At 38.7% G+C, this 26,956-nt stretch overlaps 1 protein-coding gene across 5 annotated transcripts in view; it reads right to left on the bottom strand.

The window, feature by feature from the left end:
* TRDMT1 (tRNA aspartic acid methyltransferase 1) overlaps positions 1–26,352 on the bottom strand; it is a 29,250-nt gene extending 2,898 nt beyond the window's left edge. Inside the window, exons 1-10 of one of the 5 annotated variants that reach the window (XM_075704838.1) lie at positions 26,266–26,352; positions 17,290–17,399; positions 15,520–15,596; positions 14,003–14,074; positions 10,216–10,281; positions 8,592–8,661; positions 7,586–7,669; positions 6,721–7,091; positions 3,346–3,403; positions 2,252–2,381 (exon numbers count right to left, since the gene is read on the bottom strand). In XM_075704838.1, coding sequence (XP_075560953.1) covers positions 2,252–2,381; positions 3,346–3,403; positions 6,721–7,091; positions 7,586–7,669; positions 8,592–8,661; positions 10,216–10,281; positions 14,003–14,074; positions 15,520–15,596; positions 17,290–17,399; positions 26,266–26,329 — 1,102 coding nt within the window. In that variant the 5' untranslated portion in view covers positions 26,330–26,352. Of the gene's footprint in view, positions 1–2,251; positions 2,382–3,345; positions 3,404–6,720; positions 7,092–7,585; positions 7,670–8,591; positions 8,662–10,215; positions 10,282–14,002; positions 14,075–15,519; positions 15,597–17,289; positions 17,400–26,265 lie in introns of those variants that run through there. The other 4 variants (XM_075704833.1, XM_075704837.1, XM_075704834.1 and 1 more) reach the window with 4 other exon arrangements.
* Between the last annotated feature and the right edge of the window lie 604 nt (positions 26,353–26,956).

The raw sequence follows: 26,956 nt of genomic DNA, 5'->3' as shown, positions 1-26,956 counted from the left end.
CATTTGCGTTTTCTCATTCTTTAGCTTCTTGGACCAACAACATATTTGCAGTGGGTATGTCTCCAACCTTTCTGTTGTTGAAAATTTCAGCCCAAATGTTGCTGTCACTACAGAACAAAGGAGCAGAGAAATTATAGTACTTTTCTCTCTGAAAATACCACACTTCACATTAACGACTTGAAATTTAACATGGGAGAAATGCTGTCAGGGAAACACCCTTTACTGCAGCCATAAATATAGCAACTTTCAAAAAAACCCCATAGCTTGAAAATCCTCAGAAGAAACTTACAGTAGTTAAATTCGCCAAAGATTTCAATCAACCTAGAGCTGAGTAACACCTTTTTTTAAGTACAAAGTGGGAAATGTCTTAGATTAAACACAAAGGAAAGAAATGTCAGACGTGTGACTCAGCTCACTGGGAAAAGCTTGTTCTGGCTATGAATCAGGAGTTTATGTGAGAGGAAGCCACTGGATGGGAGAGGTTTGGTTTATGTGTTGAAGAAGTTGGAAAAGTAGTATAGTGAGGCAGGGAACTGCAAGAACTGCGAAGACAGTCCCATGGTTAAGGCAGAAGGGTACTGCCCTCTAAGAGGTGGTATCTGTCCCTGTCCCTCCCTCTGCAGTTCCCAGGTGACAAAAGACAGGTTTGCTAAATGAGCGCTTCATAGATGGTGATGATCTGGATGCTCCTCAAATTCAGAAGCCTGACTTGTCTTGAGAGTTCAGTTCTGGTTTGCAAAAATATTGAAGCTCACAGCTGTCCCTGAAGATGAGCTCTGAACAGAGTATCATTCCAAGCACTCTTTGAAATAGTAAAGGTCAGCTTTTGCAAACTGATCACCCTAAATTAATGGAGTCTTCCAAACATAAATTTCTCCATTGTCTCAGTTCTCCCTCCATAAAATACAAGCAATATTAACCCTACTACACCTCTCAGTGATGTTGCAAAGACTGATTTAACATTTGGAAAACACAAGCTGTATTTTAAAAAAAAAAAAAAAAAAAAAAAAAAAAAGAGAGAGAGAGAAAATCAGCAATTCCATGCTCAAAAGACGTCTTGAACACGATAAACCTATACAAGCCCAATCCAGCCCTGTTTTGCTCAAGTTTCTTTACATCAGCCTACATCAATATGGAACAGAGCTGTGCTATGAAAAAGGCTATCTGCAAAAAGAACAAATCTATTAAAGACAAGAGGCTATGAAAAAATCCTGCATGTTGGCATGTAACTCAACACAGCACAATCCTGCAAATACTCTTAAACAAGTAAACTTAGTGCTGGCAACTCTAACGCTTGACTTTGCAACGTTGATAATGTTCTTTGAATGTAGTAATTTTGAATATAACTGTAAGTAATAAATGAGAAAACAAACTAAAACTGCAAATGAAATAAATATATAAAAACTATTAGCACTCCTCAGAACTCTAAGCCACTGAGGAAGTTGAAGAAAAATACAACAAATTACTCAAGGTCAGTGGTGTCTTACTCTATGGATGCTTGTGTTGCTGAGAGACAGTAAAAATGATCTGATGTGATGACACCAGGCCAAGCTCCTTAGCAGGTAGTAACAGCTGCACTTTCTTGCCTGCCTTTCTTTACAAGGGGAATTCTGGTGAATTTATTTCAGGCTTAATTCTGGTTGACCTGTGTCAAATGTACTGGTATTGCCTAGTCTTGTTCCTTGACTCCCTCTTCTCCACAAAAACAGTCAGAAAATGAAGTAACTGACCAAGGGCTAGGACTGCCTTTTCTAAAACACAGAGATGACTTAAAAGATCATTAACTGAAGAGCTTGGTTACTCCTGAACAAAGAAGTATCTGTATCTTCTGAAATTCCCTTTCTGTCAGCAGCTGCAAATGTGTGGAAGGGAGAAAGCAAGAGACCACTAACAGACCTCCTGAACTGGATATGTTGACTTACCGCAGTTGTGAGTAATGTTGGCTGCTGAGTAAATTGTTTCAACTTTAAACAAAGGTATTCCTTCATTGCCATTCAGTAATAGAGCATTTCTTATGCCAAAACTTTTTTCTTAGTTTATGAAGATAAACCTAACCACAGAGGCTGGCTCTTATAGAATATAAAAAAACTAGTGGAAATTCAGAGTTAGCCAAATAACAAGAGCCAATCATAAGAACTGAAAGGTCAAAAAAAAAAAAAGCAAAATAAAAAGCATGGATTAGTCTCCAGTAGAAAAACTACAATGGCATTTCTGAAGAATGACGTAGAAATGGGTACGTTGCAGCACATACCAAATTCGGGAGGGAATCCATGAAGATTTGCTATTTCTCTTGGTGTAAAGTACCTCAGTTTTAGCGTTGACAATTTCATAAGCTTCTCTTCTTCTGGTAACTCCTCAATGCGTTTAAACACTGATTCAAGCTATGAAGAATATCCAAAACAACAGATATCACCAATGCAGGCCAAATATGTAAAAACTGACACTCATACCTTAACAGAATATTTCTTTCACTGTCACAGTCCCAAAGACAATAGGATGTTTTGCTTGAAAGTATGATTGGTGGTGTATTTTTGCAGCCAATTTTTCAAAACATGGACTTGCAAGAAAGAAACTGATGTTGCCATGAGGGCATTCATCATTTCTTCCTCCAGTTACAAGCTATACCAATACTTAATGAGGCAATCAAAGGACTATAAATATTTGTTAGACAGGATAGTGACTTAATATAACTCAATAGCAGACCCACCCACACAAATTAAGCTGTATGGATGTAGCCGTTTTAATACATTCTCTTTGAGATTATCCTGAGTTCCAAAGCTGCATTCTTCTTATGCTTAGAAATGCCATATATCAGTGAACAACACAGAAGTGCAGGAGGCGGTGCTTGTGTACAAACCAGGCTTTGTGAAAAGTACCTTTGAATGATGATTCACCAATACATGTATTTTTACCTTCCCCAATGCCAAAACACACCTTGGTAGTGAACTTAGTATCAACAGCAGAGCTTTTCAAAATACTATGTCTTCCCAGATAAATAATACTTTTGAAATTCAAACATGCTAAACATTTGACAATATTTACTGGATCATCTGTGTACAAAAAATGGCCCTAGATTCATGACACTGTACTGTAGTTTATCCATAGAATTCGTTATTTTTAATGTTTTCACACACCCGTGTGAAACCTCTGTATGACACTACAGATATATAATCTTGATTTAAATAAGCTGTTGTTTAGGAACGTGAAGGAAATCAATTGGAAACTCAGTTGCCATAAAATGTAGTTTTAAAAGCTCTTTTGTTATAATATTCAGAGTAACAAAGCAGAAGACAGAAAAAAGTTTTAGAACAAGTCATTCTCATATGTTAGTCTACACGTTCTTACCTGTACATCTACTGCTGTCTGCAGAACTGAGCCTGTCCCTTCTACATAGTGTCCATACCTTGACAACAACAGTAACAATCTTAAATTAGTATTTTCATTGGACCTCATAGTACTCACAAGTGCAAAGATGCACGGAGGTTACTTAGGTTCCTTTGCTTTGATTAACAAATCCCTCCTGGATAGATAAAGCAAAAGGCCTTGTTATTAACAACGCTAACCCGTGGAGTGCAGTAGCCTCTGAACATGCTCTCTGGGGATGAGCCTGCAATCAACGCACAAGGGTCTGTCCACACTAATGCCTTACATAAGGCAACTAGGCAATTCTACAAGGCCAAGGAATTCAAGCATAGCATCATCTGAAAGGGCCGTCTACATTGCACAAACCAATTTTACATTAAGGGAAAATGTGTTAAAGGCCAAATGGTCCTAGGGGTTCAAATCATCTCTCCGTATTCAGAGGAGGACCATTAGTGTGAGCCTCCAGCTTTTATATCAATCCATTAGGAACAAAGTGGTTCAGTCAGGTTTAACTTCTGGTTGCTTGTGGATTTTCCACAGAGGGAAGGGATGGGGGATGGCCAGGCATCTATGCAGAGCAGCAGAATAAAGAAAGAAAAGAAAAAAAATTAAATCCAACTAAGCAGCAAGCAAACTTATATTCTAAAACCATATGACAGCTTTTTTGGATGCTTTGTGGTTGATTGCATAACAACATATTTAGTCTGTAGTCTCTTCCAGGCTATCATTTAAATATAATTATGGGCTTTCAGAAACATGCTCTGCTAGTCTAACTATGATAGCGTTTGAACATCCTGAACAGAAAGAGACTGAGTCAAGTCAACAGAGGGCTTTTGCACAGTGGAAGGACTTCGGAAGACCTCTGCATTAGAGCCATGTGGTCTGCATCAACCATTAACAGACACTATTCTCTAGTTTTATCTGCGCATCTGTAAAGACAGTTATAAAGGTCTTCTGCTCCACTTGGGGCCCATTCTAACACAAGGCACTGGAACAATTTTTGTTACAAGCCTTTCTAATTCCACAATGAATAAAGCAATACTCTCCCTTCAGCACAGACACAATGACCCAGTACAGCTCAATCTTGAGAATTTCTTCAGTTGGAAAAGCTTGCGAGTAGTTCTGCCAATAACAGTGACAGCAACATTCATTTTAAAATGAAGTGCTTGCAAATCTTCCTTAGGATCAGAACAAAAGGCCCTAAACACTGATACAGATTAAAACCACATGGAATCGAACTGTTTTAAATACATCACCTTTAATTGGTTAGTTGCATTCTGAAAATTCCCTAATACCATGTTTAACAATGTAACACACAGAGCACTGAGGAATCTTGATCTTCTTCTTATGTAGCATCTGATCGTATTTCAGATGAATATATCTGAGCCAAAATAAATAAATGAGGATAAATTTCAAAGTGGTATTTTAGACTTTTGTTGGGGGAAAAGAATCTTTTAATAGGATCCATGTTATATAAAATACTCCAGTCTAAATAATTGGCACAAGCACAGAACCCCTCACAAAAACCAATCCAGTTGATGTAAAAGTGGTTTGGGGGCAGGGGGTGGTGTGGTGGTGGATTTTAAACACAAACGTGGGCAGATGGCCAATGTTAGCTGGATTGTTATTAATTATTATTGCAGCTGCTGACTACTACCTTAGACTCGGAACATAATTAAAGATGAGAATTTTTGCCACAGTAAAAAATGATGCATTGATTTTCTGACATTTCATTACTAGTTACAATGAAAGAAGTTGGCTTAAGAAATTACAGTCTTAAATTTTCATCTGACTCAAGATTTTTTTCCCCTCTCTATTTCTGTAAGCTTTCAAAAAAACCCTCTTAGTTTCATACACATAATATATTATTTCTTTATATTACATTATATCATGACTAACAAAAAGGTAATTTCCACAACGCTAGAGAGTTTCTGTAACTAATATTACACTATTTTAGAAGGTATCGCTTCTCTTGTCAATAGCATATCAAGAACAACATTGGAAACCTTCCTTCCCAAAACCTCTTAAAAAAGGAACAAAGATGGTAAATCAGATTCCTACATTTTGAGCCAAGAATACCACAGCTATCTGGCTGGCTCCTTTCACATCAGCAGAAGTGCAATAGTCACGTTCCGTGTCAGGTTTCCCACCACTATATATAAAGACTTCATCTGAACTACTCAGGAGCCTCCTTCAGTGCGATTTTGATAAACATGACCACAAACTACCATGATGTATTCTAGTGAAACCACAAGTGGCCAATTTATTTTTGATGACACTTAAGGCATACATGAGATACATAAGAGATCATTCTGGCCTAAGTTTTTCATTTGCCTATTCTAGTTAAGAAACAGATCCCACGAGATGCTGACTCCCCCACAACTCAAAAGAGTGAGGACAGAAAAGGCATATGTCAATGAGGGCTGGGGGAAGGGCTTTCCTGTTGCACAAATTCTGAACTTTTGAAATTCTTTCTCTTCTCAGCTTTTTTATTGTCAAAAAGCTGAAATCGCAAAATCTGCAGGAACTCTGTCAATCTGGCAATCTAATTTCTACTAAATAAAACAAAAGTTATAATTAGCTTTAACTCATCAACTAAGCCATTTTGTTGAAACAATCTGAGAATTCAAAAAAAAAAAATCTAATTTGAAAAATTCACCGATATTAACATTTACTGCAAACTCCCAGGCTCCTACTGGTATTTTCTGGTATTTTCCAATACAAATGCTTCAGTGGAAAAGCTCCTGACCGATTGTCTGTGGGGTTTCAGAACACGCAACCACCTCCGGCAGTCAAACTTAAAATTGCAAAGTACAAATCAGAAAACTACTAGACAGAAAAGCACTGATGTTCTGCTCCATCAAGTATGATTTGTAATGCAGCAACCTAACTGGTTTTATGACATATGGCCAATCCACAGCTATTCTGAAAAATCCAATAAATCAATAAAATGTACAGTGCAGACAGTTTTAATGAGGAATGGATCTGTCATGCATGACACTTTGTAACTTCATTGAGCAATATAAAAAAATTCATTAATGAATCAGTACTATACCAGTCTACTGGAACCATATTTCCGCAGGGGTAATTAAGCTTCTGTGAAGGTCAACAACAAATGGCACTGTCTTTTGTGAATGTCTTTTTGGAGTGGGCACATAATGTTCTGCCAGACAGATTCTCATGCTGGCATTCCACTGGATCAGGAAGCACACTATATAAGGAGATTTTTTTTTTTTTTTTTTGAGAGGCCTGCATTTTTTTTGATGAAATGGCTCTCCTTGTTTTTACAGTACACAAGCAAAAACGCACTTAAAATTTCAGGACATGATTCAGCAAGACATTTTCTTTGGAACTTACCCTTTTGTAAAGCATGTGGATCTCCGGCAGGTGGGATTAACAATGTCTAACAAGAAAGCATAGCGCAATAAGGACTTTGGTGGTAAGAAATATTGACTCATTTCTTTATTCTCCTCTTCCAAGAAATCTTTCAGCATTTGAATAGACGAATCATTGTCCTGACCATGTTTCCTTTTAATTTCTTCTACTGTTTCAAGCTTAAAAAGAAAGGCCCCTTTTGGTAAACTCTTCTTGCGGCTACAATCAGGACCAATGTTTGGATCCAGATTCTTCTCTTCAGAAGATGAGAAAGAACTAGCTTCACCCACTTTGTCAGTGAGTTTGTCCTTGCATAAGTCTTCTAGATCCTCATCTGGGAATCTTGTCAGTATCTAAGAACAAATTGTGAGAAAAAATTAAAGAACTGCATTTGATAAACGTGACATCAGACTCCGCAGTGAGTAAAAATTCCTTCAGAGATGCTCAGAATAAAGCCAGTAAACATTCAATGTTATTTTCATGAAGATTTCAAAAAATGTTAGCATGAAGATTTGCTGACCTACCAGCAATGATGTCAGGAACAACCGCAAATAATTGCCTTTGCAAAAAGACCTTTCCAAGGCTGTGAAAAAGTAGCAGAATGCACTGTTTTCTAGCCCACTATCAGCCACTGTCCCCCAACTTTTTAAAGCCATCTAAGCCACTGACATACACTGCAGTCCTTAAAAAATTCAGTATCCAGGCTGAAAAAAGACAGACAGAATTTAACTTTTCTGTTGATATCACTTATCCCTCTCTCCACTCCTCAACACACACCACTAAACCGAAAATTTAACCCTCAATCTTCATGAAACAAAGCAAATTCAAGTAACACTAATAGACTCACCTGACCAGGAGCTTGAAAGGAAAATGGTTCTTGGTGAAGCTTTGCAATTAGAAAATATCGCAGCCTAGAATTGGGAATGCCAAGCTGTAAGCAAAATCCACAAGCCTTTAGTCCATGTGATAAAGGGAGAAAAAGTGGTCTATAGTGTCATACAAGTTATCTACCATTATATACAGTAATAGAACTATGCCACATTAATATATTTTGCAACTTCAGAGATATCACTATTAATTGATAATACCTAAACACTTATAGCTTCCATACCTAGGTATTTTCAAGGAAACAAGTGGGAAATTATTCTTTGTGCCTCATGGTTTTTACTTTGTCTGTAAATGAACAGGAATGTACACAAACTTCGATGCGAGGCAAGAAAAAAAAATGACACGCATCATGATTTCTTGGGACAGGTAGTAACCGTTTTCTATAGCAAAGCAAAAAGGTGTCTCCTTGCCTTTTTGAACAAGGAATTGTAAGACATCTAACAATGAAACAAATGCACCAAAACTGGTTTTCAAGCTACCCTCTATTAGCTTCTCTCGGATAGTTACAGTACTCCACTGATTCCATTTAGTCTTGCACAATCTGAAATCTCTCTCAAGTCTTTTTTCAGTTGCCAGGGAAACATGCACACAAAGCCCCTCCTCCCACAAATGATGCAGTCACATTTTCTGTGCTGGGAAATTCACAGGCATCAGCACTTCTGAAGCAATGAGGCTCCTGCAGGGAAAACCACCTTCCTGGTCATGGTGTAAATTCATGCCTTCTTAAAAAATACCAAATGGTAGCAAAGCAATATGGGACTAGGATCTAAACAATAACAGCAGTATGATTATGCCAGTATACTGATGAGAAACAGGAAGTCATGCCAGATGGGTTTCTCATTTGGAAGAGTATCTTCAGCTCTGGGCATGACTCTCATTTCTAATACAATAGATCATTTTCAAATGTTCTTGGGCTCAGTGCAGTTTGAAAAGTTAAATAATATTAGAGCAACTTTTGTACTCACACAGGTTGGAGACAAGAGAAATTCTTGATATTTAAATCCACATGTTTCTAGTGTTTGCAAAAGTTCATTTCTGGCAGTGAAAAGAATCAAAAAGCAATTACTCCCTTCATACAACCTTTAGGCCCTTTTTTATCCTAAATAGAAACACACTAAATGTGACACCTTAAGTACTAAGACATTCAGCATATTTGGTGAAAGAATTGGACAGAGAATTACAGGTATGAAGTCATCTGTTTCTGACCTTCAGGAGACAACATACAAAGTTCAGTGTTACTATAGCCAAAAATGACTATTCCACTTTCACAGGTATCTCACACCTACTTAGGTGCAAACACCCCTTCAAAAAATATCCCATCTCTAGGAGAGTACTTACAGTGTGTCAACAAGGAAAATAATAAGAAGGCAAGAGATTCTCTTTATTGTGAATTATAAAACAGGAGATTAAAACCACTACAATTAGCTCAACCACTACAAATAGCTCACTACTTCCCTCTGTTCACACACACATGGCGTCGGCTAAGCTTAACAAAAGGGCTAACTCAAGGGATGACAAAAATTGGTGGCTTTGATAATAACAGTGAGGTAGGACTGTACTTTATAAACAATGGAAAATCACTGAAATGGAAAGAGACTTGTCTTTTCTGTTCCATTCAGACTGCACTAGGCTGGAACTATAGAAAAACCATGAGCTGTGACCTGTACCTGGCATTGTATGTGACACTTTATCCCAAGCGCCGTAAGAGAAAGCAAACATTCTGACCGGGGCGTTTTCTGAACTACAATTTGCTCCCAACGCTGGCCAGCAAGGCATAGCCTAGGGAATCGCAGGGTCTACACCAGCAGCCTGCACCTCCAACAAAGTGTTCACAGAGGACTGCTGCACACCAGACCAGTGAGAGAGCTGAATGTATGTCCCAGCTGCCTGCCATATTCATTAAGGAGCATGATATGCAGGGCGGCTGCTCTCTTGGTGCTTTAAGGAATGCTGTGGAAAGATCCTACTTTATTCCAGCAAGAAATGGGAAGGAAGACCACAACCCCCTGCCTCCTGCTTTGCTCACCAAGAGAGGAGAATGCTCCTGCTGTCATTAGGTAACCTTATTGACAACTCTCCTCTTCCACATTTCAGAAAAATATTACATACAGTCTTTGTACTGTATCTCTGGACCATTTGATGGCAACCCTGAACCAGTGATAATCTAGTATAAACAAAGGTACTGAAGAAAGCCCCTATACTGTACTGTGATTTTTAACACAAGATACCATGAGCTCCTGTCATGCATAAAACCCCAAAACCTCTGAGTGCTATACCTATTGTTATTTTTTTGTTCTTTGAAAATTAATATTGACCCTTTCTAAAGGACACAGGATCATCAAATCAAATCAATGGAGTCAACTTGTTATAACATATTTTATCTGCTTAGAGAAATAAATAGTTATTTAGCAAGCTCCTTTCACAACCTAAGATTTGTATTCCTAAATTAAAACAGTATGTTTAACCCACAGCTGCTAGCTGTCCCGTCTCTTTTGTTAACTTAAATTCTAGGAAATAAAAATCCTACCTTCCCCTTCTGAAGAAAATGTCCTTTATTAAAAACTGCAACCTACATAAATTAGACTTTACCTTGCAGAAGAGGATTCAAACCCTTTAACATTTTCTAAAAGTAGGTATTTTGGAAGCTTGTGGAGCCTACAAGGGGGGGAAAAAAAAAAAAATCAAAAAAGTCAACACATCAGAGTAACAAGATGTAAACTACATTATATTCATTCACAGATTTGTTCAGCTACAAGAAAGATCAAAGTATTTCCACATCATGCTAGCTGTTAAAGTTTAGCATCCTTAAAAAAAGATGTACCTCAACTTTCAAGGTTGCCTAGCTCAAATAATTCCCAACTGAATTAAAAATGCGGACTGCCGGTAATTATAAAAAAACAACAAAAACACTAATGTTCAGATGGACGGCTATACCCTCCTGTACCCCATGCATGCACTTCTGAAAATGCTTACCAATGTTCATTTCCTAAAGCATAATATTATTATTCAACAGATTGAGTTTGTAATAGGAAAGATAATTGCCAGGGGAAAAAAGATCACTATTTAGCCATGGAACAGAAAACTTTTGTTTTCAAGTGCTTAAACCCAAAATCAATGTCACATCAACACATCAGAACCAGTATTCATCTAATTCCTTTAAGAAATATGACATATTTAGAGCTCACACTGCAGACACTCTCAATTTTCTATACTTAACTTTTTTATTTTGATGGGGGGGGGGAAGAAAAGGAGGCGCCTGAGGTTTAGCAAGATCAGTGCAGAGGTCTGGAAATAGGCTCATTCCAAAAACAGCATATTAAATCTCTGGAGAAAGGAACATGCCTAAACTGTGCCAGGGACCATTCTAACAATTTAGAAGCATAGACGATTCAGATTCAAGCCTCTGGGAACATTCCCTAGCACTGATTAATTCTCTAGTAAGGCTAATGTAGACATAGTATGTCTGCCACACATTGGGATCTCAGAACAGCATATAGAAACAGGATACTAATGCCAGCAGACAGCACCTCCATGCTTACTGAAGTCAGTAAGAGACTTTGGACTTACACTGGTACAAATCACAGCAAAATTTGTTTTAGCACGTTCTTAACTAACATCACTTAAAGACATTCACATGAAGAATTAAAAAACTAAAGCATTTCACAAAAAATTGGAAAATGTACACGACACTATGTCAAATTTAAAAATACTAAAAATAATAGTGAAAAAAAATAATACCGAGCTTAAAAAAAAAAAAAAGCAGCAGCAGCCAAATTCCCTGCAGAAGAATGACGAATATATCTGTTGGTATGTTTACCCATGGTCAACATCATCATCACCTACTATGAAACTTATTTTTAAAGTAATGAATCCAGAGCATAGCCTGAAATGCAAGAGCTCATACCGGATCAACAGATCACAAGACAAGTAATCGCTATACAAAGAGTATGTGTTAAGTACTTGGCAGGTATCAGCATTACAAATGTGTCTGTAAAAGTAGCACTTTGACGTCTTAGCATTAGATTTCCCTGGGTTATGGCTTGGACATGATAAACCAGACAGTAACCAGACCATTCAGGTCAGACTTTGTTTGCCGCCCAGGTGCTCCAAGGATTTCCCTGGTCTTTCCAGATCTTGAAATTGTCCTTTCTATATCTCAAATATTTATCTTCCCAGGCTATCTTTGAGCCTCAGAGTTTCAGTGTCATTTCATTACAAAAGGCTGAGCATAAGGTAGGAACAGGCAAGGGATGAGAAATTATTTTATAGTTTCCATAAACTGAACACATGCCATACCAATTTAGAATGCAAAGTGATAATTCCTATATTAAGAATTTCCCTTTTTTGGGCTGAAATACTCTGTATTCAATGTCTGGCAAACATGTCATATCCAGAAAATACACAAACACTATCTCAGTAAAACATGAATCTATTGGAACTGAGCAACTCCACAGAAGCCACCATCTCGAACATATTACAGGCTGCTTACAGTGAAACAACTTGCCCAAGGGAGATAAGGGACGTCAGCAGGGTCTCATGGGGTGTTGAGATAAAGTGCCACAGCCAAGCCCAGCTCCTTTGCATCGTCATGACAAAAAACGTATGTCCTGCAGTGTCTAAAGCCTTGGTTTGGAGAAGGAAAAGCTTCTGCCCTTTATCCAGCTAAGCCCACAGCAACCAGGAAGCAACATTTCTGTATTAAGGCACAACAGTGTCCCAAAAGCAGCCAGCCTCTTAACTGTGTCTCAGTTTGACAGAAAGGAATACTGAGGTCAGGATTCCCTTAAGGATAAGGGAGGCACTATTATTCTGACAAATTATTAATTGACACATTATCTGCTGTTTTTAATTTATCATTTTGAAAGGTCAGTCTGGAGGACTGAGTTACATTCCTTGTTCCAGAAAAGACATCCTTTGCAACTTTTGGAAACCCATGTTATCTCCCTATTTTTGTGCCTCTGCTAGAAGCAGGTGAGTAATAATAATCTTTCTTTTCACCTATTAATTGTCTAACTTACTATGCTACAGAATCCATATAGTGTTCTGTTTTGTGTTCTCTGCCACAGATTTCTCAGGTGACCCCAGCCAAGCCACTCAGCCCTTCTGTGTCTGTGTTCTCTATCTGCTGATGACAAGGGCAAAGGGTTGGTCCTATTTAATGTTGCTGGCTGCAAAAAAGTTGTTTCTGGAAGAAGGATGAAGACCCTCTTCTCCCAGTGGTAACAGCAGTTTGAAAGAAAGGAGACCCAGCCAGACCTTTCCTCCTCCTCCTCCAATTCTGAGAGCAATATTAACCAACAAAGGAATATATAGAGAGCAGCTGTCTCAGTCTCCAGCAGAAGCAGGACTGCCTGGTAAATGTCTGGTGGACTGTAACTACTGCAAACTCTCAGGCTCATGTCAATTGGTGCCCAGTGGACATCTCAATCCAGAAGCAGAGATTTCTGCTGGATAATCTCCCTGAGCAACTGCCTGCTTCACTTCCCCAGGAAGGGTCCTTACAGTGCTATACACCTCTTCCCAAAAAAGACTACAAGCATCACCTGGAGATGATTTTTAACACTCTCAATAAGAACAAGTTAGGTCAGCAAAACCCACTTTGTTTGGATTTACTGTTTCAAAATTTAATGCATAAATAATACAAATAATTATAGCTATTTTATTAGGAACTGGGGTCTGACCAGGCAAAAATGATAGATGAACACAAAGGCACTGCTCAGACAGTGCAGTGCTATTCAAATTTTTTAGTATTTTAGTATTTTTTAGCACTACTTAAAACAAGAGATTGTACTACAAACCAAAAATACACAAGCTGCTCCAAGATAGTTAGAAGCAGCACCAAAAAGACAGAATAGACACATTAGGAAAGAATGGAAGGGGATGGAAGATGTATTGTATCGTGCAGTCAATAACATATTTAAACAAACTCTTTCAAATGTTACCTGTTCAAAAGGTACCTAAATGTTGAATCAAAGCTTTTTCAACCTGGCATTTCAAACAATTTTCATGTTTCCATGATGACCATTAACAAACTATTACCCACTCCTGCTTCTAAATAAAGTCAGTGCAAGTTTGATGTTGAACTGAAAATAAATAACTCAATTTGTTTAATTTATCATATAGCCAGTTTAAACAGACAAACAATAAAAAAGAAAACCAAACAATGAAAGCATATACAGTAACTATGAGATGATAATGGTATTAGTAAAATACAAGTATTTAAGTTACATATGATCACGTGAAAACAAATAAATAATACAACACAATACTAGTAGTATCCCTGTAAAACATTATAAATTACTTGTCTCACTGCAATATAAAACACCCACTTAGTTACATCAAAGACTTAAAAACTGAGGTAGAAGTTCATTTATACCTTGGGAGAATATCAAGGATATAGAGAAAGCTCTTTGTCCGTGGATCAGATACATCACCTTGCAGGCCAATTCTAAGAATAAAGAAACACCTGTATATTACTCGGAGCAGACTGACATTTGACTCTCATTTTTCTACAGAATGCTGACTGCACTGATTCTGCAAAAGCATTGTGTACAGACACGAGGAGCTGCTCACAGATGCAATGTCCTAAGAAATGCTCTAAGGAATGAAAGTCTGCCTTGGAATCCATCAGCTCACAGTGAGGTTAAAATCAAAGCATTCAGTAATGAAACCCACTCCCCAGTCTGCAAAGTGTTTAGCATTCTGCTCTTGTCCAGCAAACCGCTTAAACACACTTGGCTCTGAAAGAACTAAAAAACCCCCACTGAAGTTCCTGGGAATACCCAGCTATTTTATGTTGAATATATTAATTTATTTCCATGAATTAAAGCCTCAGTGCTCACCATTTTGCAGGATTGAGCCCCATATGAATAACTTCATAACCAATTTTGTAACATTAAACTGGACAGCTCACATAGGCTATAAAAATGATAACATAATATAATAATTCCAGGCCCATGTTCCTCTAACTTATACTCGTATTAGCTCTTAAAAAGAATAAAGCCTTGGTAGAAGAGCTTTAGCATGTCTCTAAATTACTTTGTCATTAAAACATTTTTTTTTTCCCTACAGTATTATAAAAGAAAAAACTTTGAAGGAATGATTCCTACATACATCATAAGTTTGCACAAACATGTTTTCATAGATCAGCACCACTTTGGAGGGATTTCTTTTTAATCTTAGAGCATTCATTGAGATATACTTTCTTACACAAGCATTATTTCATGAATTTTTCATGAAGCTACTACTTTGCATGAGTACAGTTACTAGAATCTTACCTCCACTGGTCACTGCCGACAAGCTATATGAATTTGAAACTAATCTCAGTAAGTTCAGTTCTTGATTAGCAAAATATTTCTCTATACCATCCAGAAAATAATTTCAAAGCCATTGTCCTCCTAGTCTTGGCTAAAATAGAAATATTCCTCAGAATAAACTACTTGTGTGCGCTTGTGATTTTCAAAGTACAAATAAAAAAGGATTACACTCTTAGCCTCAGGCAGAAGTGAGCAATTTCTACCCTCCTTCTGGAGTTGCCCGAGGGAAAGATTAGACTGGTATCGAAAGGGAAAGGAAGCACTCCTAAACAGCAAAATCTTTGAATTTCACTGTTAGAGGAACAATACAGTATGCAAAATAGGTGCTATAAGAAACTTACTTCATTTCAACTGAATTAAAATATACATTATGAGAAATGTGATCAAGAATTAAGATTCAAATTGCTGCATTTCTTCCACTTCAGTAAATCTCATGGTGAGTAGGGCTACAACACTGTTGCTCAGGAAGAGAAAGATAGACAGGTGAACCACACATAACGTCAATCTTGAAAACATTTCTCCTTTAACAGTACATACTGTAACAACTGCACTTTTCTCCAAAGTGTGCTATATCTACCTTGTAAATGGCTGACAGGGAGGACTCATCAAAATCATATCAAAAGACAATCCGTCAAATTCTTTCAGTGTTATGCCCTGAATAAGGAAAAAAATAGAAGAATTTTGAGTGTTGTAAACTGTATGAAACTCTCAAGTCGTCTTTCAGACCAAACTACCCCTCTTACTTTCACTATATGCTTCATCTAAAAACCTACTTAATCTCCCATTTCCCATGATCTAATAATTCCATTCTTTTCTACCTTGGCAAACCATACAATGCAAATATACATTTGGTTGCTTTGAATATAAATCAAAAACATTAATGATGTTAGCATGTATACATAATCTTGAGGGTTTTATCTACTCATTCTTTCAGAAGAGGTGTAGTAGTTTTTTCAGTAGATCACATCAAAATACCAACTAGTTATTTCCTCCAAATAAGGTATCATTATTCAGATGTGAAGTCTTTGTACATAAAAAAAAAAAAAAATAGCATATCCAAAACAGGTGAAAAAGTATTACATCTTCTCAAAAGACAAAATATCTGAACAGAAAAGTAACTCAAGTGTTAACATGGTCATTTTTGCAGGTCCAAACTGTGAGTTTTAACTCTTCGGAGCTCACTACCAATGCATCCTGTAAAGTTCACTTCATTTTAGTGTTTGCTGAGCAAAAATCCCTCAAAGATATTGTATGGCTGAAAGTTCTACTCTGCAAAAATATTTCTCTTCAGAGAAGAAAGAATTAGGTCTGCGACATGAACTAATTATGCAGGCAGAAGTTCCTCTAGAGTAATTTTAAGCAACACTAGAAGGACAACATACGAAGGGGCCAAGAGGAGAGGAGAAGGATAATGATCAAGTAACTATGAGCCAGACAAAGAAATCACCACCTTACATATTTTGAGGGATATCTATGCAGCAAATGTAACATAACTGCCCACAGAAACTAGACAAAAGCTGCTATTCTTCCAATAAATTTAAAGATGGTCTTACTGGCTGTAATCTGCATATTTATATTTTCCCATATAAAACTTTAAACTACCATTTAGTCTGTTATTATTGAGTGCTGAATAAGCAGCTAACCTTTACCCTCCTATTTAAGTCTTACTTAAGCTGGTGTCTTAATGAATTCAGTATCTTTTACTGTCATGTTGTAAAACTGTAAAAGAAGGCAAAACCACATGCCTAGTTTCATAGAATCATAGAATGCTTTAGGTTGGAAGGGACCTTTAGAGGTCATCTAGCCCAACCCCCCTGCAGTGAGCAGTTTACCCCTCAATTATTAAAATAGAAACCAATTTTACCTTGTTCTTCTTCAAATAGTTTGGAAAAGGGACAGAATTCCTAAAACATTTGATCTATTGACCCCACAAAAAAAAGGCAAGACTGTCCCATCCAGTATACTTTCTTGTGTTTTACTGAGCTCAACTATAACTACAAAACAAAGGCATGCCTCCAAGTAATTTAATTAAATTCTTTCAAAATACAGGAAAAAATTTTTTTAATCTAAAAATATAATTTTTGTCATTCCTTTATTGCTGGTAAGCATTCCTCTTGACATTCATGTAACCCTTCTTGATGCAACAAGACTTTTAGGAAAAGACTGCAGTATATCCCTCTAACTTCAACAAGCAACCACAGCACAAGAAATCAAAGTTATTATAAAACTGCTATATTCATAACAACATAAATTAAATCTTTTTGTTTCTCTTATTAGTAACAAGGATAGTGAAGACAACTTACATCTACAAATGCCAGACTAGAGCAAAAAGACATTCATTACTCACCTCAATTGTCTTGGCCCATAATGGCGTGCTGGGAAAGTTGTGCTTATAAACTTCATTGGCAAGAGTGTTCACATCAACAGCAGCAACAACTTCTGCAGATGTGCAACTTTCTAAAAGAAAATTAAAAAAAAATTTGAAAACTGCAGCCTCTCTTTACTACTCTTGGAAAAATGCATTTGCTCAGCTGTGTTACAGTTACGCTCAAAAATAAAAGGGAAATTACATGATTAAACTCTGCTGTGTTACCATTAAAACTTTATATGAAAAATATACTGTTTCTAATTGTATGGCCAATACTTCCCTTCCTTATATATCAAAAAATGGAAGCTAACTGTGCACTTCTTAATTTGTAGATACAGTCAAACATAAACTCCAAACAGGGCACATCTCTACAACGTTTCCACCTGCACTCAAGCTGGTCTCTGTGGCCACCAAGTTCCTTTGCTACAGGACGCAGCCCGAGTCAACCTGCCGAGACACTGTCCAAGACTCTCCAGCCACTGACAACTTACAGGAACTAAATGTGTTATTTTAGAAGTATACTACTTCTCATTGTGGAAAAAATGGCACCAATACATACATTTGAGGTACGTCTACTCTTGCAACAAAACTTTAAGAAGTTGCCTGAAAAACATTTGTGCTTATATTCCAATAAAACCTCAGGCCTTGAACCCAACTGCTGCCTCCTTTGGGTTCAAGGTCCCAAAACACCAAACGCTTTGAAGGACAACATTTGGCAGCTCTTCTCTTGATATCAAAGGAAGTACTTCTGGACACTTAGAGGTGTTATGGAAAAGAAGAGAGCACAGTGTAGCAAATCTACTGACAGCTAAAATCCTGAAAGAAAAATACACTAAAAAGAATGCAAATAAGCAATGGTTAATTTGTAGAGTAACAGAATAATAGGTTCTACAGAAGTTAAAGACATAAAAAGAACAGTGTTTAATCCACTGCTCATCATGTCACACTATTTATTATTACTAACCACAGTACCTTCGCTGAGGCTTTTTATCTGGGAAGATAGGCTGTGGTCACTGTTATGTCCGCAGGGGGAATTCAGTGACTGTACTTTCTGATACACAAGACCAGTTTCCACCAGGAGGAAATCTACATTATGGTCACCATTACAAAGCCCCAGATGAAACAGGCAATTTAAAAAAAATTTTTGTAAGCCAAAAGAAACAAGGCAAATAGCCACATGCATTTGAGTAGTCTCACAACATGCTCAAGTAACTCATTAACAAGTGACCTTATGAGACATGTTATGAATTACAGCTAGTCAGCTAATTATTTACAGTTTGAGAGGAAGGAAAACCAACTATGAGGTCCCCTGTGGATTTAGTTTTGAGTGATGCAGTTACCACCCATCTACTATCTTTTAGGTTTTCAAGGCCATCTTATTCAAAACTAAGACAAAAGAGAAATCTGGGTATTGGAAAGATTGTAGCAGACATTTTAACAAAGACCAACCTGGTTCTCCTGGGTTTACTTGGTGCAATAGAGGGCAAAAAGAATAGGAGTTTCACAAGAAAAAGATTTACAGACAGCCACCCATTAAGGGTCAACATACTAATCATTATTTGCAGTTACTGTCTTGACATTTTGAACATAAATTGTAACCGGAGTATTAAATACAGGTGTATCCCAGAGGACAACAGAATGACTACACCTGAGATTACAGAACAGGTATGTTAACACTGACATCTAGCGTGAAAAGAACGCTGCCTTAGCAGGTTGACTGTCTCAATTGACAAGCATATTCAAGAACCAACACTTTCATCTTCCTGAAACAAAGCTGCAACACCTAACTAATGGGAACAAACTTCAAGTACTGTTTAAGAGATTGCTTTTCCCATTTATTCTTTCAGTTCTTAAAACATGTTGTCCTGACAAGCTGATCCTTACTGTGTGTTCCAGGCACTCCAGAAGGGGGAAAAAAAAAAACAAACCAACAAACACACACCACACAAAAAACCAAGAACCTCAGATTATTACCTAAATTAACATAGTTTAAAATGACAACTGGAAAGGCAGGCAGTGTGCTTTCTCTCACAACTCACGATTCAGACACTCATCCTTTTTACTAACATTAATCCAATCTCTCCCTGCATACATACAAGAAAAAAGAAGTACTGGGGATTTGCATCAAGGGACTTCGCAGGCCCAAATGCCTAGGAATACTGAAAAAGAGCACATAGCTAACAGTAATTTACTGAATCCCCTTGCAATACAACGTTCGGTCTAAACCAGAGATGTTAACCCACATGGATAAAGGACAGGAACTTCTCCCGAATTATTCCACCCGACATCCTCTCTTCCCAATTCAGAGACCTGATAATTTTTTCAAAGCTTCTCCTCCTTTTCACTCAAAAGCTGTGGCTCACTTGGGAGTTCCTGTTACAGAACAGACTCCCTTTAAAAGCTGATTAAGCGTATTTGTGTGGAAATACCCTGGAAACACATGAAGGAGCTCGAACAGACAAGCTGATCTCACACATCCAACCTCACAAAGAAAAGCTTGTGTAAATTTCAAACAACGTGAAAATGAAACATTTTTAAAGAAATTCTCCTCCTGAAATTTAAATAACTTCGATGTCAAACTGTGATACTCTGTTTTGCTATAGCATTTATATTTATTACTTGAAAATGTCTATAGGGATGTATCATAAAAAAAGACAAGAGGAGAATCTAAGACCAGAATCAACACTGTGTTTAACTATCCCCACTGACAAAAGGCACAAAAGCAACTCAGGAATATGAAAATGCCCCTGAACTGCTGACTTAGTGAGATGTTAAATCAACTCCCCAAAATATACAGAAGAACTTCAATACAGAAACAGACACAGCTCTGGAGACTTTTTTTCCAAATAAGTACATCCAATTTTCAAGACACAGCCATTTAAGAGAATTACAACTATACAGAAAACAATTTAATTTTATGCAGACTAAAGAAAAAATAATACACATTTTCTAAGTGAAACTAAGTAGCTGCTGGAATACTTGATTTGCAATATTCCTCAAGACCACAGTTTTTGCACCGAGACTTCTCATTTCTGAAAAGATGTTGAAGTTCAAAAGGAAGCCACAGACATGATGGGGAAGTTACTGAGGGAGGTGTTATGGCTTATTTTTAGGCTAGATTGTAACATTCTCTCTTGGCTGAAAGCAGGTGAACTCAAATTTGTATCATTCTACCAGGAAACTACTGATTTTGCACTTGAATCTTAAAACGGTTAGGATCCACATAGCAGAAACTCTTTAACTGTTATTTAAATTGCCTAAAGAGGCAGCAATCAAACTTTGGGTCCCAATTCTCTGTTTTGTTGTATACACAATGCTTGCAAGCCATTTCAGGTATGTAGTAGTCACTCGAGTGAAAGGGACACTGCTGTAATAAGGGGAAGGTGCAGCATTTGAAACAAAGGAAGACAAGATGCGTGCATTAGCTTCTGATTTGGAAAAAACAAACCCAAAGAGGGTCACCTCAGACCCTGAAAATAAAATTTCTGACCTTACAATATCTGTCTTTTTCCTCCTCAGAATCGATTCCTTTGTCATGTTTCTAGCAGACCTCAAAATTAACATAGATCTGTTTATATTCACCACTGTACTTTTGTAATAGAATCATCAGTGTTGGCACTGATGATATACACGGTGTTACAGCAAGGGCAGAGCCAGGCTGATCTCAGCGTATTGGAAAATCAGAGCCAGAACAATTATCTATTCTAACAGGTATATGGAAACAGATGGAAAAGGGAAGATTAGTCACATGTTTTGTCAGTCCTGTTTCCTTTTAAAACAGAGAGCAAAGATTTCATTTCTGAGTTGTCAGCTCTTGGCTGAAATGATTAGGCTGAACTGCCCATGGCTACAGTCAACACTACTATCAGTAAACTTGATACTTGCTTCCTGCAGGACACTTAGCAACTTTTTCACTGCTCTGTTTGTGCAGGATTTGTTCATGTTCAGCTATATAAACTATGTAAATTTACATTAGAGCACAACTGGCACCATCCTGTGCTACAAAGGGCTATATTTTAGAGAAGCATTACATCAAAACGAGTTTAGGTGTAAAAACTTGCTCAAACTGGCAATAGTTTTGTTTTGCATTGTGCTGAATCCTAAAGTTGCTTGCCAGTTTTGTGTCCTTTGCTTCTCCTCCTGAGATAGCTATGCTCAGTGTTAACTATGCACACCACTTTATTATGCTCTGCAATTCACAGAGATAATAAAATAAAATGAATAAACATAGATGACAGAGTACAAGCGGCTCAAATTCTTACTCTTTAAAATTGAAATGTAACAATTACAGAGGAGAAATATCAATTTTATCACTGCAAAATTACATTATTTTTTTAAAAGATGTCCTTTTATGTTTTATGCACGGAGACTTTTTTCAGTGACCTGGCAGATTACAAACGCTTGTGGCAGAGACCTGGAACCCAATTTTCATGGGAAAACTGCCTAAATTAATAAGCCAGTTTAAGTTTGTTTTGGTTGGGAATGAGGCAGAGCAGGCTGTTTGTTTGATGGAAAGTTGCTAAGGAAATTAATTTATAGCCATAGATTTTCTAAAAATAAAACACTATTTTTCACTGCAGAAACTCTGTACTTTATATATAAAGAATACATTCACTCACACACACACACATATATATATATAAAAAGTATCATAGATTTAGATATATATGACCTAAACATTCACCTTTATAAACCTTGCAAAGTTTGGAGCACAGGTGGGAAGAAGAAAGAAATGCACTCCCATCTCTTAGCTGCCTCAATCTTTCAAGAGTGTGAATATGAACAGACTCACTGACTTGTGACCTTAATTAAGCTTAACTATCTAAATTGTATCTTTTTGCACGTCCTTGCTGTTAAAATACTATTATAAAGCATTCAAAATCTAAAACTAGAAATTCTGCATATGCTGAATTATCTACATGTAAAGTATCAACACAGAGCTAGACAATCCCCAAGATTTTTCTTTTTCAGTTTTGGACTGAAATCTAAATTCAGGAACAGCTGCCTTTTCACTGTCAAAAAGAACCTGATTCAGCTATGTAACTATGTACCAATAACTTCTACATATTGTTAATAGCGAAACACTTATAAGAGAGTACAAACTTCCGTGAATTTATTAAAATTCAATTATGTCTCACTGTAGGTGAGGACAATCTCAAAACCAACTGCATACTACTTGGTGCCAAATGCATTCTACTTCAATGACAGCTGCCAAAACAATGAACATCCTCATCCTGCAAGCTCAAGTATATGCTATCCTAAAACTAAGTTTATGAAAGATCACAGCCAAAAAGGGCTTCAAGGTAGAAAAGGCAGTATTAGATTTCCTGGAAAATACCTATTTGCCAATTGAAAACACTGGCAGTTTCACAGAAAAGTATAAAGTTGGACCAGCTCTGCTAAACATAGCTGGCCACAAAATTGGCTACATAACACGGCCAGGAACCAACATGGAGCCAGAACTTCCCAGAGCTGCAGAATCCCTTTTGTAGAATGAGCAGCTTTCCTGGAGCACTGCCACTGAAGTATTCCACGCTCTCTTTTCTACACATTCCTATTATTTTTCTTGGCTGTATAGAGTCACTAGAAACCATACCAAGAAATCTTCATCTCATGGAATCATAGAATGCTTTGGGTTGGAAGGGACCTTTAGAGGTCACCTAGCCCACCCCCCCTGCAGTGAGCAGGGACAGCTTTAACCAGATCAGGTTGCTCAGAGCCCCGTCCAACCTGACCTTGAATGTTGCCAGGGATGGGGTCTCCACTACCTCTCTGGGCAACCTGTTCCAGCGCTTCACCACCCTCATTGTAAAAAGTATCTCTTGTATATCTGGTTTATGAAAGCACTGGCGAAATGCAGGGCTTTATTTCAAGCTTCATATTTATATGGAAAAAAAAACCCTTCTAATATTTCTGTACTTGATTTAAATGGAAGATGTCAAACAATCTGCCATTTGCTAAATGATACCCAAAAATTTGTATCAGAGGCATTTTCAAACAGCATGGTTTCATGTACACATATAGGCCTAAAACATGTAAGAAACCCTATATTAAAGTACTTACAGAGAAACATTCACTTTTCTCTGTTTGATTTCCACATAAAAGCAAATGCTTAAATCACCCTTGACTTTACTTTGTTCCTTTTTAAACTGTACAAGAAAACTGAATCCAGATGTCTAAGAGACTTAAAAAGAGAAAACAGAGGAAAGGATCAAAATGCCTGACTGTATCAGTATTCCTAAATGCAACACAATTAATCAAAACCAGTTTTATATAGTGACCTGTCAATAAATACTTAACTCAGTGCAAATTGCATAGAACCCTTTTTATTCATATTGCCCGATTATTAGTTTTAACAACACTCAAAACAAGATTTTCATCTAGAAGTGTACAGTTTGGACTTTTTTCAAGACAACACAACACCTATGGGCTGAGTTCTCATATGCTTCCCAGAAAAATAAGCACCCGGATTTGAAAAACAGTTATACCAACTGTAATGCAAATAGCATTGTGTCTATCTGCTTCGCAAATTTCAACTGGTATTTAACCACTTAGTACTACCTAGGGTCATTTACACAAATAATAATTTAAGTCTCCTCTTACACACAGTCCCTTCATCTGCTTGGACTGGTACCACTACAAAAGAATCTCAGTCTCACTATTCATATTTATTCTAATTTCTTCAGTCAAATGTAAGCCCAGAAGAACAGAAATTACCACACGCACTGACACTGATACAGTTCTGTTCAGCAAGTTCAGAAACCGTAAGCTTGAAAATAAATTTACCCTTTCAGGAAATAATACAAGGGTTTTGGTCAACTCCTTCACCCTCCAAACTACACAATATATAAAGGTGACAGATGATCTCAAGCCTTCATATGCACAGTAACTATCCACTGAGGCATCACTCAATCAGTATATCTTTTGGATACAAGTTTACAGTATTCTGATAATCTTTTAAGGCTGCATTCTCAATATTCCTATCATTTTAAGGATTTGTTGTGTTGTAAATGACACTTTCTTAGGTGGCCATCCACAGGATATCACATCTGGCATTACAATTCATTAACTATGGCAGCACATTACCAAACAGCCACAAGACATCTATTATTATGTTAAGAACATAGCTAGATAATATTCAGTAAAGATTTGTTACATACAGACGCACACCAACACATGACAAACGGCTGAGTGAAGGACCACGGTGTAGGCTAAGTTTTAGGAAGCAGTCCACTTTCTAATCGAAATAAGGGAATTGTCTATAACATGTAGATAGTTCCCCATCACTTCAGAAACAAGACTACTAGAAAAGCAGAGTGTTAGCATTACAGCTATAGACACTATATTCAATGCATAACACCCTCTTTTCATTCCCCAAAAACTCCAAAATCTGCAGTTCCATACAAAGATATATTTTGCTCTTCATATTCTAAGAATGTCTGTGGAAATAAGGAAAACGCATCTTTACAAGAGGTGGTTAGGATTATTTACAACAACAATGTAAGTACCTGTTTTGGTATGTTGTATATATTTATATATTATAAATATATAAAACATATTTTCCACATACCTATTCAAGCAAAAATTAGATAGTAGGAAAAAAGCTGCACTGTCAATTGTGAATATGTTTTAAGTAAATAAATGATGCTAAACGGATTCTAGTCTGTAAGCATAACCTTTCAAAATTACACAGCAGGTCCCTGGAAAAATAATAAGATAAGGTGAGTTTTCATCTGATGTTTTTATGACAATGCTCTCTATTGTAGCGTATAATAAAAGGGCTGCTAATGCTTATGTAGGCTGAAGTATTTGAAGAACTGTAGTTGCAATTAAAATTATTACAGTGATTCTCATAAATATACAATTGTGTGTTGAAATCTGGACTTCGAAGTAACAAGGTCCAGGGTACTTTACAAAGGAAATCAACAGCCCTGGCTCAATTTTTTATTTGGGGAAGCCAAGTCAGAGAGAGTCTACAGGACTTGCTGAAGGCCACCCAGGCCATGCTTTAACAATTCAGTGAATTGAGCTCCAGGGTTCCTTGTACCAGATCAAAAACTCACCTGGGCACATGGTCTAGCATGAACTGTCTATACCAGTTCAAATTCCATATTCAGTTTTCATATTTATAAAAAGTTATACCAACCTCATATGGTCAGGCTCATATTGGATCACGTATCAGCTATTCACCTAACTATGCACCATGAAAACCAACTCTACGTGCATGCCTATGGGATACCCTGGCTAATTTGGTTGAGCATCATCCTGTGCATCTCCATGATCCTGATCCCGTTTGCAGCAAAGGTGCATCAGTAGAAGACAGAGCACATATTAATGAACACAAAATCATGGCCTTCCCAGGAACAGCTGCCTGGGCCAAAGAAGGAGCATGGATCCCTAATTTCCATCCCAGTGTGCTCCTGGGTACTTGGTGCCACCCAGCAGGCCACAAATGCTTTTGGACACTGCTCAGTTTACAGCCATAGACTCCTAAGGCAAACACACCACTAGCCAAAACACAGTTACCAATCCCCCTTACAGCTCGCCCCCATGCAGCCCCTGACAGCAGGCCTGTGAGACAGCACCAAGCCCACCGCCATAAGGTCACTTTCCTGCCCCTGTGGAGGGGGAAGTTGTGCCTCCGGGGCTGGGGATGAGGGGACTAGGCCGGCCTCCCACCCCACAGCTTCCTTCCACACGGTGCTTGTGCAAGACGGAGCGGGGAGGCGACACGCCGGGCTGGGGAAGGGGCTGCGGGAGGAGAAGGGCCATCTTAGCCTGCCCCATCGAGAAGATGGCGCCCTCCACAGCCTCCCCTCAGGGGTCGGGGTCCCATCGAGAAGATGGCGCCCTCGGAGGTGGGGGTGGGCGAGGAGGCGAGCGGCAGGGCCAGAGGCGGGGCTGCGGCGGCAGCGGGCACGGAGGGACGCGCTGGTGGCGGCCGCTCACCGGTACCTTTCAGGGCCTGGTGCATCCCCCCGATGCCACTGTACAGCTCCAGCACCCGCAGCGCCGCCATTCCCCGGCAGCCGGCAGCCGGCGCCCGGCCCGGCCCTCCCGGCGGCCTCCCCGAGCGCCGCCCGCCCGTTCCGCCACTCTTTCGTTCCCACCTGCCCGCCTTCCTCCGTCCTCCTCGGGGCCGGCAGCTCCCTGCCAGCCCCCGCCCGCTGCGCAGCCGGAGCAGCGGCTTAATTTGGCATTGCTAATTGCTCGTTAAACCCCAAAGTGGCTTAGGCCCGGAGGATGAAGGCACCCCCTGGCTTAGCTGGTCCTGCTGCCCCCTGAGGTGGCCGCGGGGCTGGTGCTGGCCAGCAGCTCAACCATCTGCGCCCTCCTGGGAGCGAGGGATCAGCAGAAGGGCCGGCTCCCCGCCATGAATCCCTTCGCGGTCAACGTCTCCTCCTGGCCGAGGGCTCCTTACGGGGGCAGCGATGACATCCCCAGCCCCATTGCCCTTCCTCAGGCCCTGCTCCACACAGGGTGTCCGGCGCCCGCTGGGAGGTGGAGGCCGAGCCCGGCCGTTAGCGTCAGGGCAGCAGGGAAGGGCGGGATGGAGACTGAAATGAATTTTGGTGGCTTGTGCCCAGCCAGGTCACAGGGAAGGGGGGACGTGGGGCAGCAAAAGGGGCTCCATCCCCAGGCGGGG

Source organism: Pelecanus crispus, chromosome 2 (genome assembly GCF_030463565.1).
Source record: "Pelecanus crispus isolate bPelCri1 chromosome 2, bPelCri1.pri, whole genome shotgun sequence".
NCBI classification, from domain to species: Eukaryota; Metazoa; Chordata; class Aves; order Pelecaniformes; family Pelecanidae; genus Pelecanus; species Pelecanus crispus.
The sequence above is the reverse complement of the archived record's forward strand: the minus strand, read 5'-3'. Positions and strand labels throughout refer to the sequence as shown.